This window comes from Nelumbo lutea, chromosome 5 (genome assembly GCF_056320005.1).
Source record: "Nelumbo lutea isolate HS-2025 chromosome 5, American lotus-T2T, whole genome shotgun sequence".
Lineage (NCBI taxonomy): Eukaryota > Viridiplantae > Streptophyta > Magnoliopsida > Proteales > Nelumbonaceae > Nelumbo > Nelumbo lutea.
In genome coordinates this window covers 18233734-18248545 of record NC_142688.1, presented here as the reverse complement: position 1 = coordinate 18248545, position 14812 = coordinate 18233734, and the positions used below count along the sequence as shown (strand labels likewise).

At 38.8% G+C, this 14812-nt stretch overlaps 2 protein-coding genes across 4 annotated transcripts; one reads left to right on the top strand and one right to left on the bottom strand.

The window, feature by feature from the left end:
* Positions 1-387: 387 nt before the first annotated feature.
* Positions 388-4350, top strand: LOC148850711 (dof zinc finger protein DOF5.7-like). 2 transcript variants are annotated; one of them, XM_088943665.1, is made up of 3 exons: positions 390-1711; positions 3065-3191; positions 3317-4350. In XM_088943665.1, the coding sequence occupies exons 1-2, from the start codon at positions 673-675 to the stop codon at positions 3184-3186; spliced, it is 1161 nt and encodes a 386-aa protein (XP_088799791.1). In that variant the 5' UTR covers positions 390-672; the 3' UTR covers positions 3187-3191; positions 3317-4350. The 2 variants fall into 2 exon arrangements, with proteins under 2 accessions (XP_088799792.1, XP_088799791.1); XM_088943666.1 differs by lacking the exons at positions 3065-3191; positions 3317-4350 and having other exon boundaries at positions 388-2042.
* Positions 4351-6708: 2358 nt separating this feature from the next.
* On the bottom strand, positions 6709-14508 carry LOC148850710 (Di-glucose binding protein with Kinesin motor domain-containing protein). Of its 2 annotated transcripts, XM_088942707.1 has the most exons (19): positions 14067-14508; positions 13314-13612; positions 13031-13202; positions 12872-12942; positions 12593-12776; positions 12089-12198; positions 11885-11984; positions 11710-11796; positions 11424-11600; positions 11065-11338; positions 10279-10440; positions 9974-10189; positions 9852-9889; positions 9422-9585; positions 8531-8782; positions 8289-8360; positions 7846-7920; positions 7688-7756; positions 6709-7490 (listed from the first exon to the last, which is right to left on the bottom strand). In XM_088942707.1, exons 1-19 carry the CDS (start codon positions 14314-14316, stop codon positions 7017-7019), a joined length of 3246 nt encoding a protein of 1081 aa, XP_088798833.1. In that variant the 5' UTR covers positions 14317-14508; the 3' UTR covers positions 6709-7016. The 2 variants fall into 2 exon arrangements, with proteins under 2 accessions (XP_088798833.1, XP_088798834.1); XM_088942708.1 differs by lacking the exon at positions 7688-7756 and having other exon boundaries at positions 14067-14457.
* Positions 14509-14812: the final 304 nt, after the last annotated feature.

The following is a 14812-nucleotide window of genomic DNA, read 5'->3' as shown; positions in this document are numbered from 1 at the left end:
TAATTGTTGCATCCATGCTTTGGAAGCATTAATAATGTCCACATGCAAAACCTAGGTAAAAACAGAAGAAAGAAAACTGGAAATTAATTAATGAAGCTGGAAGTTAATTACCCTTTTAATTATGTTCTAAGAATAAGATGGGCATAATTAATTGTTTATGAGCATGCCCTTAGACCTTCTTATGAAAAAAAAATAGTGGAGGTGCAAGCATTTATGATCCGTCACACATCATGAAACACCTACCCATGCTTCACTTTGCTTTTTTGTCATTCTCGATCTCTCCATTCTGCCAGTTTAGGATCAGATCAACAACTTTCTATTCTCTCTCTCTCCCTCTCTCTCTCTCTCTAATATATATACATAGCCACTATATTTTCTGGCAATCTCTCTCTCTCTCTCTGATGTTTATTTATCCGATCAATCCGAACTCTCTATCTCAAGTGGAATTTATATTTTTCATTTCCGAGTCCCCTCTTTGATGAAGATCACAAGCAGAATCTACCATCTCTCAACCCCATGCATGAAACTATTGAATTGGGTCTCTTGATTGCTTCTTGAAGAGGAAACTGAAGTACTCAACTTCCCGAACAACAACACACCCTTGCCTCATTTTTTGGTCCTTGTTCCATTCCCCCCTTAGTCTCCCCCCTCCCCCTCTCTATAGTAGGAGGCATGATCTCTCCAGATAATATTCCGGCAAATCCGCCGACCAACGACGATAACCAGAACACTGGAAGCCGCAAGACTGCATCACTAAGGCCACCCGAGCAACCGTTGAAATGCCCACGATGCGATTCTCCTAACACCAAATTCTGCTACTACAACAACTACAGTCTCACTCAGCCAAGACACTTCTGCAAGACATGTAGAAGGTACTGGACCAAAGGAGGTGCCTTGCGCAACGTTCCGATCGGCGGGGGTTGCCGGAAAAACAAAAGAACGAAATCAGGTTCAAGACTCTCCGGCGATACCAAGGACTCCGCTGCATCGTCTGACACAGGTGGACTGAAGTTCTTTCATGGGCTCTCACCAGTTGCCATGGATTTTCAGCTAGGTAGCGGCCTTCCTTTCTCTAGATTCCATTCTTCAACCGCAGGCGGTGCTTATAATAACCAGTTTCTTTCATATGGAGATATCTCATCTACTGCAGCAACAACGGCAGCAGCCACCAATCCTTCTTGTTTCAATATCGATGAGGTGGCGGCAAATTCTGGGTCTTTGATGGGTTTTAATTACCATGTTCCCTCAGTTAGTAGACAAGGAGAGAGTGGGGGTTTTAAGTTCAGTGGGGGAATTCAGGAGAATGGTTCGATGAATGTTCACAGTAGCCTTGCATCTTCCATCGAGTCTTTGAGTTCTATCAATCAAGATCTTCACTGGAAGTTGCAGCAGCAGAGGCTGGCCATGCTTTTTGGTGGAGAAAATCAGAAAGAAAGCGTTGTTTCTTCTCTTCCTACAGCCCTACTCGAAAACCAGGCGCAGAAACCACAACCCATTTCGTTTCAGAACCTGGACGTCTCAAAACCGGAGGTTTCTGGCGTTAGAAATCCAACAAAAAGTGGCGTGAGTGGTTCTGCTACCACAACCACCGAGTGGTTCTTCGATAACTCTTACACCCAAACAGCCACCACCACCACTGCCGCAAACAGTAACGTTAATACGAGCAGCAGCTGGAACGGAACTCAAGCATGGACGGATTTACATCAATACAGTGGGTTACCTTAGTTTGATCAGGAGAAAAGGGTTTATATTGTTCAGGAAACAAAACAAAAAGAGAATACCAGATAATAGAGAAAATGACAAAACCTATCTTGGTTAATATTCTTTTCTCCTTGCTGTTCTTCTTTGTCCATTTGGTTTTCTCTTTCCGGATTTCTTGCCTTATTTTTCTGCAGCTTAACATGATGACTAATTAAGCTAGGGGAGCAGAAAATGGTAGATCATATTATATTATTATTATCATCATTTATTTTGGACAAAGAATGATGGATAATTGTGGTTGTTCATGTTTAGTTGTTCTCGTTTTTGTCTATTTTCTTTTATGTTTCTTGTTTTCTTCTTCTAATTTTCTGTTCCTATACAAAGGCGCATGATCATACAGGAGCAAGGTTGGTTGTTTATGAATTTATGTTAGCAAGTTAGCAATAAAAAGAAAAGCAGCTAATGGTCTTTGATTCATTAAAGAAGAAAATAGACACACCTCGATATTTCTTTGAAATCTGTAATATCTAACTCCCCATCTATCTATTACGGGTGTTAATGGATTCATGTGGTTTGTTATCACGTGGGTGGTGATTGGTGATTGGTGAAGGTGGTCTTGATACACAATTTTCTATATTTTATATTTCTGGGTACTTTATGAATTTGAAATTCTGTTTCGCTCGCTCGTTCTAAACCTCTTCCTTGGGATCTGTAATGGATTTGAGACTCTTATTAAATAGGCTTGATGCCATATCTTTGATTTGTTTCATGTTCAGTCAGTCTCCAGACCTGAGTCTCAGGCTCTTAGCCTCCTCTGCTGGATTGCTGCAACATAACAGTATGCAGTAGCCACCAGCTACTGGGTGAGGTTTGCCTAGCCCTGCCAAGGAACACCCAGCCTCTCTCTCTGCCTCTCTGCCTAGGGCTTTTCGTAATAATTAGTTTCAGAACAGTATGATTTGGTGGAATCGGTGGTGTCTGAAAAAGTGGTGGTTTGAAAGTGTATTGAATGCTAGCCCGTCAACATACATTAGAATGAGAGAGATGGTGAGAGGAGGGAGATGCGGTATCTTAAGGTTCCTTTCCATTGTTTGGCAAACAGGTTTCCTTTCTTTTAAGCCTTTACTTCAGAGGACCTTGGAGAGAGAGAGTGTGTGTGTGTGTGAGAGAGACAAAACTGATTTTCCTTCTCTGTCATTCTTTACTTTTGGGTCTCACTCTATTTACAAAAGATGAGATGGGATTGATATACATAATGCTCCTTTGGTTTCCCACTGTTGATAGCGTTTGTTGTTTCTGAATTCTGCTTATGTAGTCAATCTGATATTCAAGTCCCATCTCATTGTTTGTTTATTTATAGCAGAAAATGGATCTTGTTATGTTATACAAACAATCAGCAAACCAGAAAATATCAGGAATGAACCCCAGATATTCTTCTTTCCAGTTTCAAGCTTCAACTTTCAAAGAAGAAAAGAAGACATATAGATATGGTGAGACATATTCTCTTTTAATTTTTTTTTCTCTTGTTTGTTGTCTTTTATTCATCGGCTGGAAAAACTGTTGTTATTTAGTACTGATCAACTATCATGACAGTGTTTTTCTCATTATCTAACAGATATATCACTGTGGATTCTCTCTCTTTCTCTCTGTGGGGAGCCCACTTTAGCTTCAGTTGTTTCACTACTACAACTACTTTTAGTACAGGGGAAAGGCAGTACAAAGCCACCCTACCGAGTGTCACCTACATCACTGCAAAAGGCTTGTTATTCTAACAGAGATACAATTACAGCTTCCACCATACTCTTTGTTTCTATCTCTCTTGGCCACTCTGTCCACTGCAATATTCCCATAACATTTGCTTCCGTGGACTTATAAAAGACTCCCATGGTACTCCTGTACTCCCTTCCTTCCTTGCTTGCTTAACCACCCTACCATTCTTTTTCTGCCATTCCTTTACTCCTCTCTCTCTCTCTCTCTCTCCTCTCTAGGATTCGAGTAATGAATTTTTTTTTTCTGAAGTGGGTTTTCAATAAAATTTACAAGGGTTTTTTCTGCTTCTTTTTCGGAACAAACTAAATAAAAATAAGAGAGAGAGAGAGAGAGAGAGAGAACATGAACGCGTGATTTACGTGAGTAACTCAGGGAGCTAGAAAGCTTTTGGTGAGCAGGATGACCTGGTTCACTGTCAAATTTCAATGGTCGACTGCCACTCTGCGAGAAGCTCATGACACTGGCTCTTGGTTTTGAAGTTTTGATCGGTTGTGATCGCCTTCATAGGTTCATCCCTCAACTCTCATCCCACGTTGTCTTTCTCTTCATCATAACCATTCCCACCTTGCGGATGGCCCCACTCTGAGTCCTTGTGGGCTCATGGCTCATCAAATAAATATACCAGACTTGAGAGAGAGAGAGAGAGAGAGAGAGAGAGAGAGAGAACCATGTTGGGATTTTTACTCATCGAACAGATTGTCCACCGATCGAGTGGTCCAGATTGACGGATAGTGGGGTCACATGAACAGTAATGGGTCAAACAACCTGGACCTTGTTGGTGGGAGGTGGCATAATTTAACATTTATTTTCATCGCTTTTTAAGAAGTCTTGTTTGTTTCCTTCCATAATCATTTCAAGAGGGCGGTTCCTTTGTTTGAACTTTGAATCCAACATGTTTGGAATCCTACTTTTTTTTATGCTTGCCAAGTGGGAGCTGCTGAGCCGGTGAAAATGAAATTAAAACTATCCACGTGGCAAGTTTCGGCTCAAGATGCTTTGCCACCTGGGAAAACTGTCCTATCACGCCCCATCATTAGCTTTTTATGCTTGCTAAGTGGGATCTGCTGAGCTAGTGAAAGTGAACCTAAATCTTTCCACGTGGCAACTTTCAGGTCAATTTCGCTCTGCCACCGGATAAAACCTGTCCGATCACATTCACACCCCATCATTGAATTCTTAACAATAAAAAACGATAGTAATAGCTAATAGGATCCGGTGGCATAGTGGTTCGATCGGTGTTCTGTATTCTGGCCATTCCGGCGAAGAGTTGATGAGAACAATGTACCAGGTACGAAATAAAATGGAGAGAGAGATTCTCTAGTATATGTTTGGCAAATTGGCAATTGGCACCGATGCTGCATTACCGTTTGCAGATGTGTGGGTTGGGAGCACCGTTTTATCAGAAAATAGTGTTTTTTATTTTTTTTTGTTTAGAATTGTTGTTGTCGAGTAGAATGTTTTATGGAATAATATCAACTTTTTCTGTTTGGCACCAATACTTCGGGAAACGTTTTCAGCATTGATACCCATTATCTAGTGCCACATCACTACCACCTCTCATTCCTATTCGTAGCAACGAATTGTACTTCCAGAAATTATCACATTTAGCGTTACTCAAAGCCATACTTTCCCGATATTCAAGGTGTGGTTTGGAGCATCATTTTTTATGGAAAAATAATTCCAAACAAACTACAGTTTCCTGGAGCACTATTTTTTCCAATGTAATACTGATGTGATATCGTTTTCTGAAGCAACGGCAACAATACCAAACAGATGCTTAAATTCTAGCTCCGGGGCCAGGATTCAAACAAATAGTTCCAAACAACTGTTTCTAGAGCAACAACAATTGTATATGTGTTTTTTGTTTCCAAAATTAAAACTAAAAAATATGTTCTGGAATCTAGTTTTGTTTTTTGAAATAAAACCAAGTTGAAGGAAATTTAATTAGATGCCCTACCCATTGCCATCCATAATGGCAAATCCACCGTCATCAGTTGAAAGTTTTATTTTTTCTGCACTATTTTCCGAGTTCAATCAATCAAAACAACTTCGTTTTTGTTTTATTTTGAATTGTGATTAAAATATCAATAAATTTATATAAAATTAATATAATTTTATAATACTAAAAATAAATTATATATATTTATATTTATATAATCTCATCATATTGGGTCTTAGCGAATCAGGCCAAGCAATATCCGATTCATCCCAAGTCACTAGTCCCAACACCAAGGTTTTAAAAACTGGACCAAACCCAAAACTGTTCTGAGGACCAATTCTTGGGTTGAACAGTCCAATTGTCCAATTTAATAGATAGTCCGTTTTAACTTAAAAAATAAAATAAAATATGACCAAAAACCATTATCTAGAATGAAGGATTAATGGTTCAGCCACCCTGATCCAGCGAGTCACTGACCAAATCAACAGCTCTTGGGTCAATTGGTCAGATAGTCTGATCCGGTCCGGTTTTCAAAGCCATTGCCAATGGCAATGGGTGGCTTGGATTGAGCAAATGGAAAAAGCATCCTTATTTTCTATTTCGTTCATTTGGCTCTACGGAGTAAAGACTGCAGCCACAACCCATTAGCTATCGCCATCCAAATCCACTCAGGATTTATGTGGGCCACCAGACAGACAGACAGACGGACAGATACCTTGGATGTTTTGGAGACAGAGAAGGAACATGTTCAAAATGTCCCAGAGCTAAAAATTGATAAAGATGGTCATAGGAAACCCGTCTGTGTTACCCCTGTCTATGACAATCCTCAGTTTTTTTTTTTTTTTTTTGATAGAAACCAAGAGGAAATCCTCAGTTTCTACTCTGCCAGATGCAGAGTAGAGCATCTGTGTTATCCAAGATTATCCCTAGGTGTCGGGAAATCAAGGTACCCAAGCAACTCCATCTGGGATGTTGTCATGAGTTGAACATGGATCTCAAATCTCAAATATCCTAGATGAACGGTTTGATATGCTTTATTTAAGTGAGGCACTGATCTCTCTCTCTCCTAATAAACTCAAATAAACAAATGAAGCTTGGGAATTTGTGCAGATCGCTTTTCCGTCAAACGCTTGAAAATTGTTAAGGAGAATTAAACTTGCATTGAGAAAAAAAAATGTGATATTTGTAACTCAGCCAATGTAATGTAAGATCTTCAGCAAATGTTGTGCATAATTTTCATTATAATGAAATGATCCTTCAAATCAGTGATTTTCATCTATTCTACATACAGTTTGAGATTACCATCAATAATAAAATGGCCAATCTATTCATTTGCAGCCTCAGATACACTCACAGTACAGTGTATATTTATCAATAGAAAGGGCATATAATATCATTACAAAGAATTCCATGATCCTTCAAATCAGTGATTTTCATCTATTCTACATACAGTTTGAGATTGCCATCAATAATAAAATGGCCAATCTATTCATTTGCAGCCTCAGATACACTCACAGTACAGTGTATATTTATCAATAGAAAGGGCATATAATATCATTACAAAGAATTCCTAAACAGAGGAAAAGAACACTGGTTTTCCGCTTTACTATCTTGACCAACCTCTTGTCCTATCCCTCTCCTTGATTCCTTGAACCTGATCTCTGTTGATTCTGTTCTGAGTGAAGAGCTTCTGGGTAACAACTGGCTTTGTTGTTTTCGTAATCCTTGCAAATGCTTTAGTGGGGTTAATTTGCCTAACATTCTTGGCCTCAGTTGCAAGCATCCTCTTCTCGAGTGAAGGAATGGGTACAACATAATTGTTCTCAATCTCACCATTCCTGACCTCTCTTTTCCTTCTTAGCTCACGGAGGGAGTCAGCCCCCCTTAGTAAAATAGATTCCTGACTGATGGGGCGGTGGATTGAATTGGAACTCCTTAGAATATGGGAATCACTTTCACTGATAGATTCTTCCCTTGAACAGGATTTTCCTTCATCTGGGCTATCTCTTGACTTGGGTGAATGTAGCATGGACTGTGATTCATTTTCCCGTGATCTCAGCTTCTCCTCTAGATCCTTCACCTGCAATAAAATGTAATCGTGTATAAGAAGTGGCATTTGCATACAAGGAGAAGTTATTTCTCTGGTCAAATCCTAAAACTATGCAGACTTTGCAACATTCTTTCCATTTTCTTTCCTTTTTTCTGCATGTTTGTACTCTGCTACAATTGTCAGCCCAAGGCAAATACTACAATGACAATAATTTTAAAAGGAAAGACCTTTTGAGTAAGGAATAAAGACTCTGAATTGTTTTCTCTGTCTCTCAGCTTGCTCTCAAGCTCCTTTACCTGTGAAATATTAACAAAAGAGGGAGGAAGTTAGTACCCATAAGATACAATTGCTGGTTAAACAGTGAAAGACAACTTTGATGCCCAACCTTTTGTTGAAGGATAAAAGACTCCGACTCAGACTGTTGTGCTCTCTCTTTGAGCTTGTTTTCAAGCTCCTTGACCTAAATCAACACATAGAAAGCAGTTAGAAGTTTGTAGTAGTTTCTTTTCCCAGATTTTTTTTTCTTTTTTATTTTATATGTTATGCTGGGCTTTTTGTTTGAGAAATAATGATTTCTTTTTGAATCAATGGAGTAGTATCTTTTTTTGCTCTCAAAATTTATGAGTTGGATTGTTGAGATAGCTGATTTATAGATAATTACAATCATTTTACAACCAGGTGCAACAAAGACAAACAACTGAACTGACATAGAGGAGATCAATATGTTTCATGAGCACATATAACATTTGTCTCTGTTGCACAAGGAACTCTAGACACTTTTTTCTTTCTTGTGGATGAAATGGAGAAATTTTTGTTTGTGGCAGCGACCTTCTGTTGGAGAGTCATGGATTCCAGGTAATCTTTTTCTCTCTCTTCCAGCTTGATTTCAAGTTCCTTAACCTTAATAAACAAAACAGAATTCAGGTATTAGAAAAAAAAAATCAGGGTTGGTATAGGAAATAAACGAATTAAACCACCTTGACCTTAAAAAACAAAACATAATTCAGGTATTAGGAAAAAAAACATCAGCAGTTGGTATAGGAAATGAACAAAGTGAAATGAAGAGCGACCTTTTGTTGAAGGACCGTACAACTTTCTTCCTTCCCCTTCAGTTTCTCTGCCAGTTGCCAGTTTTGCTTCTCCAACTGGCTCTGTAATTCAGTCTTCAGTTCAAGTTGGCCTTCAAGTTCTTTTACCTTTTCTTGTTGGTTTTTAGAAATCTGATCTTTGCCCTTGACCTTACTTTCTAAGCTTTGGAAGTTCTCTTCTAACTTCCTTATGGATTCATCTCTGGATTTGCATTCCTGCCTTGCTTTGTCAAGCTTTCAAGGAAAAGTGGAAAAAACAAGAGAAAGAAGTTAGGATGGATTAAATTTATCAGAGAGGAAATACTAAATTAGAGAGGAGAACTTACTAAATTAAAAATGGGAAAATTCACAATTAGTACCCTTAGTGCCATTTTTGGTCCCCGAACCTTCAAAACATGTCAATCCAGTGCATACCGTTAACCAGCCATTAAATGACATTTGAAAAAAGACACAAGTGCCTTTTGAGTATCATCTAATTTTCTTTATCAACCATCAAAACATTGACAAAAAATTAACAGTCCTAAATTCTTGACTCTTTTATTCAGGAAAGTTGGGGTCTAAAATGCCAACCGAGACGTGACTCCAACTTTCTTGAATGGAAGAAGCAAGGATATGGGATTGTTAATTTTTTGTCAACATTTGGATGGTTGATAAAGAAAATTAAATGACATTTGAAGGGCATTTGTGTCTTTTTCAAATACCATTTAACAGTTGGTTAACAGCTGATTAACGGTAGGTACTGGATTGACACGTTTTGAAAGTTTGGGTACTGAATTGTCGCATTTTAAAGTTCGGGGACCAAAGTGGCACTAGGCCAAAAGTATCGGGAATTTTCCCTTAAAAAATGTTCTAACTTATTGGGGTTAAACATACCAGCATTTTCATTTTTTGAAGCTCACTTGTGTCAACCTGCTTCTTTACAGGGCCCAACTCAATTCCCCGAACTCGAGTTGCAAAATTTAAGGAACTCAGGGTCTCACCTAAGTCAAGTTCTGAAGGGCTGATTTGTACAAACATCAAGGTTTTGGAATCACCTCCTGCATAGAATCAAGAGCTGATTTACACAAAGTAATGGATGCGAAAAATGGACAAAGTAAGATGGAGAGAGAGCATGCTGCATTGTAGAGCAGAAATGGAGAATGACTCAGCCATTCTAAATTACATGAGCATCAGCAACAAAGGCATGTCAAAGATGACTCCTGTGGACAAGGGACTTGGATTAACCAGCAATGGTATAGCTAATACAAAATCCACAAGGGACTTGGATTAACTAGCAATGATATAGCTAATACAAATGTATTACCTAGTGAATCTTGAAGAAGATGTGTCAGCTTTGAGTTCCTGCAAAATCCACAAGAATGAATCAGGATACAATACAAAGTCAGGAACCTGGATTTAGTCTAGATAGGCAAGACCATTGCAGACCTGTATGGAATGTGGCTGCTTTTCATTGCAAGAGCACTTATGACATCTCCAAGAGCCGAAAGTGACCTGTTGATGTTTTGAGCTTCCTTAAGCCGCTCACCTTGTACCTCTGTCTTTGCGAGCCTCTCACTCCCCGCCAAATCAATGAGCCAAAGCTTGCTCTTGGTACATTCTCCATTTATCAAATTCTTTGCTTTTACCATTATACATAGCATGCTGATAGGAAATCAAAGAAAATGAACTAAGCAAAAGGAACCATTTCATGGTAATGCAAAATTGAACAGGGAGCTGATATTGCCACTAACCAGTGAGATCTACTGCTATGCTCATTTATGTTGTTTGATCCAACAACTCTAGCATTGCTTCCAGCCTGTAGTACGTCCCAGACCTCCTTAATGTTCTCAACTTTTGCTTCCACTAGTCCTGGAATATGATGAACCCCTTCTGAAGCTTGTCTTATCTCCAATCTAGATACAACAACGCAAAACCAAATTTAGACAAGCAATTGCTTTGGTTAGTATATTTTTCACTCAAGGCAAGTCATTTTCTTTCCTCAATCCAAGAACGCGGATTACTTCTCTAAGGCACAAAACACTTGAAATCAGTTGAGCATTCATCAGCATTTGCATTGAAGGTATCATAATGCAACACTATTTCTTGCTGAGTCAGTATTTGTATTGAAGGCAGAGAGCTATAAGAAACTCGTGCTTATTATTATGCTCCTCTGCTGTCAGTATTCCACCATCCTGTTCCACCTTGATTATCTTATAAAGCATGACAGCATTTTGTCAAGATTTCCTGCATTTGGTGACTACAGTCACCATTTCATTACCCATTCATGCATAACCATTTAATTGGAGAATAGCCTATGGAAGAAGAAGAGCTCAGCACATTCTCTTCTTTTATATTTTCCAGTCAATTAAAAAAATGGTGGCATAGCATCATCTCTGGTTCATATCACAATTTGCATCAATATGTGTGAATCATAGTCAAAGGCCATGCATTTTTTTTTTCATTTGCATAAGGGCTTTGCCCTTCTTTTCACACATTATTGCAGTCATTATCCTTATAAAAAAAGGACTAAACCTTACCTCTTCTGTGTTGGTGATGTAGCAAGCAGGTCTCTAATCTGCTCATTGTAGACTTCAAGCACACTAACAGAAATATTATATGTGAAAGTTTCACGTCTTTCCTTGGCAGTTTTGAACAACTTCTCTAGAGTGCGATAGTTGACTCCTCGGTTATGCTCAGTACCCTCCATTGTGAAAGTTTTTCCTGTTCCTGTCTGTCCATATGCAAAAATGCAGACATTATAGCCATCTAAAACTGAAATCACCAATGGTGAAGCATCTGCGGACACATCAGCTGTTTCATCAAAACATAACCACAGTCAATTACTATTTTTCCAGGTCATTTTACATTCACTGGTAAAATCACAATGTGCAAATACCTTGGCCATCCTTTGGGGTGTATACTCTGTCAAATTTGAAGGTCTTCTTTGTGGAGCCTCCTGTCAGTATCCCAAGATCTCCATCCTTGGCTGCATCGAAGTCAACCACTGAAGCACATCCTGAGGATATCTCTTCCTTGTTTAATGGACGACACCTACAAAAGACCCTTATATTCCCTGGAATATAACAGTATAGTGAAACAAAGAAGTTGAGTCACTCCAATTCTCAAGCATGGCATTAAACAGATAATCAATTAAGTTATTTGAACAATGAAAAAACGCATGCCTTTTGCTTCCTGGACTTGGTTATAGAGCTTTTTCCTCTTCGCCTGCTCTTCACTGTATTTCATTTTAAGATCCTCACACTGTGCGACTGTAAAGGAATTTAACATATAGCCATAATTCATAAGAAGCATAAACTTAGATAAATATTTCAAAATAAAGAACAGAATCAAACTTACCCAAGGCCTGAACTGCAAATACCATTTTATTCAGTTCAGGAATTGAATCAGCACACTTGTGTGCTTCATGAGAGAGCTGAGAATGCTCTTGTCTCATAACCTGCAAAAAACAATATATTTGTCTTTCTAATGTGCCACAAGAGAAAGTGAATTCCTGAGCTAATCAAACAATATATTTGCATTCATAAAGGAAAATCCTTTTACCTTTATTTTTTCTTCTAAATCATTAACTGCTGCAACCCAGAACTTTTTATCTCGCTCATACCTACTAGAAATATCCCTTAGCTTTGCTTCTTGTTTCTCCATAGCTTGATCTAATAAAAATACAAAGCACGTCCAGGAGCTCAATTTTTCATGAAATAGGAAACAGAAGCTACCAATTGGGCAAATAGCAAAGGATTTTGCCATTCAGTGGATCCACTGATGAGATATTCTGAGAAGAAAGAATTCACCCGGAATATAAGGTTCACTTATAAAGAGATTTTTTCCATGGATGTTTCATATTTCAACTATACATCCAAAAAATTATGGCAAATAACCAATAGAATTTACCACACGGGATTTCATTGGGTGATGGGTATGAGCATTCTGTTAGACCAATCTTATATTGGATTTTGTATTCTTTTTGAAAGGTAATGTAATCCCCTAGTTAACAGATATCAAGCATTTTCTTTAGTGGAAGGCTTGCATTATTTGATTTCATCTTACCCAGAGAGTGAGTTTGGAACGTCTTATCATCAAGTTCCATCCTGACCTTCTGTAGCTGCTCATTTGCTGCTGTCAGGGACATCCAAGCCTCATAGCATTCATCTGTCTTGCGCTGACACTGTGTAGTCAGCTCTTGAATTTTCTTCTCATACTTGATAGTGGATTTCATTTGCATGACTTTATTCTGCAAAGTCCAGCAATAATGAACTGAATGAACAACAATCGGGTGCATCCTTTTTCTTGCATGAATCTATTCTGAATTTTAAGTTGATTACTAACCGGAACTGAAGAAATTTCTATCTCAGTAGAACAGTTTTTACAGATGAGATGTTTGGATTTCACCTCTGGAGCTGGATTCAAGAACCAGAACAGCACAAATTAGTTTTCTTTGCAACTATTAGATCTATCTTGACAATGAATTAAACAGGTAAAGAGTACCTGGTAACTTAGGTACTCTTCTAATGCAGATCCCACTAACCACAGGACTTCCATTGACCTCTTCAAACCTGATTACAAGTACCCCATCCTCCCCAACAGAGACCCTGGCGTCAATCAACATCAATGGTTTTTTGGCTCCAACAATTGAGTAAATATCGAGTTCAGATAGAACCTGGCAATTGTATATAAACAAGATGGAACATATGAGAACTAAAAAAAAAAAGATTAATTAAGATAAAATTAATCATAGTAAAATATTTTGCTTCATGGAGATTTCTCTTGCCTTCTCTTCCTGAAGAAAGACATTAAAGACCCTCATCCCTTTAGGTCCATTTGTGTTTATGATCTCCACAAAATGAAGATCAACGAAATAATCTCCAGGGAGGAGATTGTCAAACCGGTAACAGAAGTTACCAAACCGTGCTGACTGGTAAATGGACGGATAATCCCCACCGTCAAGTATGCTTTCATCTGTTCTTAAAACATCCCCTCCTTCGAAACAGATATCAGGCTCGAATCTCATAGTGGCATCTGCTTCCCGTAAAGTGCCTCCGCCACAATTCACAAACATCACAAGATCCTCTGGTACAAGAGAAGGGTCAATGAACACTTGAAAGCCCCATGGAATCTGAACCGAATAGAACAGAAACTATTAAGTACAAGTTTTATCATCCTTTAATCAGTGAAACCCTCCAATCGTACTAGGACAAGCACCAAATGCAATCAGTCAAATGCTTGGGTGCGAGTAACATGGAAGACAATTAATAAAGCCAACCAGGAATCCTCAAAATGTACAACAACCAATTCAAATTAGCTTCGACGATAAAATCAAGAAAATGGATACCTTTAAACAGTATTAAAGAACGCCTCATATGAGAATTACAACAGTTCAAACTAACAAATCCAATATTTGACTTGTTCAGATAAAATAATTACATACTGAGAAAATGGTTACCATAACTGGAATGAAATCAAGATGGAAGTTCAAGAATTGAAAATGCACGTTCATACTAAGAAGAAGAAACATTACACTAACCTGCGCAATTCGCCCGCACAAACCCCGAAGAAACCAGTCTAGAACCCCAAAGACAGAGCACTGAATCTACTGAAACTACATCATCGTTTTCCAGTAAAGGACCTTCGTGTTCAAGGCTGCAACCGGCATTGACAAACGGGGAGTTGATCTTTGGTAGATCCTGATCCCAGTCATAAACCCTAGAGAGCGAAGAAGTCGAAATTGGGGCTTCCAGGTCGTGATGAAAAGTATTGAATTGAATTTCTTCCATGATAACCGAGGCTTGGAGTGGTTGTAAAGACGAGATCTAGAATGGCGGAGCTCTTTTCAGGCAATACTACTGAGTTGTTCTGTTTGAAGAAGACAGCAAGACGGTAAAGCTGAGAAAATCCCTTTTCCTTTTCCTCCTAATATCTTAGATGGCATTTTCAAATTTGAAATTTGATACGACCGTTCGTAAGACCCGACCGTTACTCCGTGGGGTCAACCTATTTACTAGCGAGAGTAACTTTTTGTAGTGTGTAGACAACGTGGCCCGTGGGCTCGGATGTTGCTGACGTGCTTATTTGTGATTGGGATGCGTAGCCTATTGTACACAACATTTTTGTAGCAGATCCTGAACTAGTGGCTTGCTTTTCGAGTTAAGACATCATTCATTCATTCCCTGTCTGAAGTCCTAGTTGCAAGAGCGAGCGAGATTCGGGCCGGGTGGACCGAAAACGTTAGCAAATCAGCGAACCAGCGAAGTTAGCTCTATTCGGGCCGGA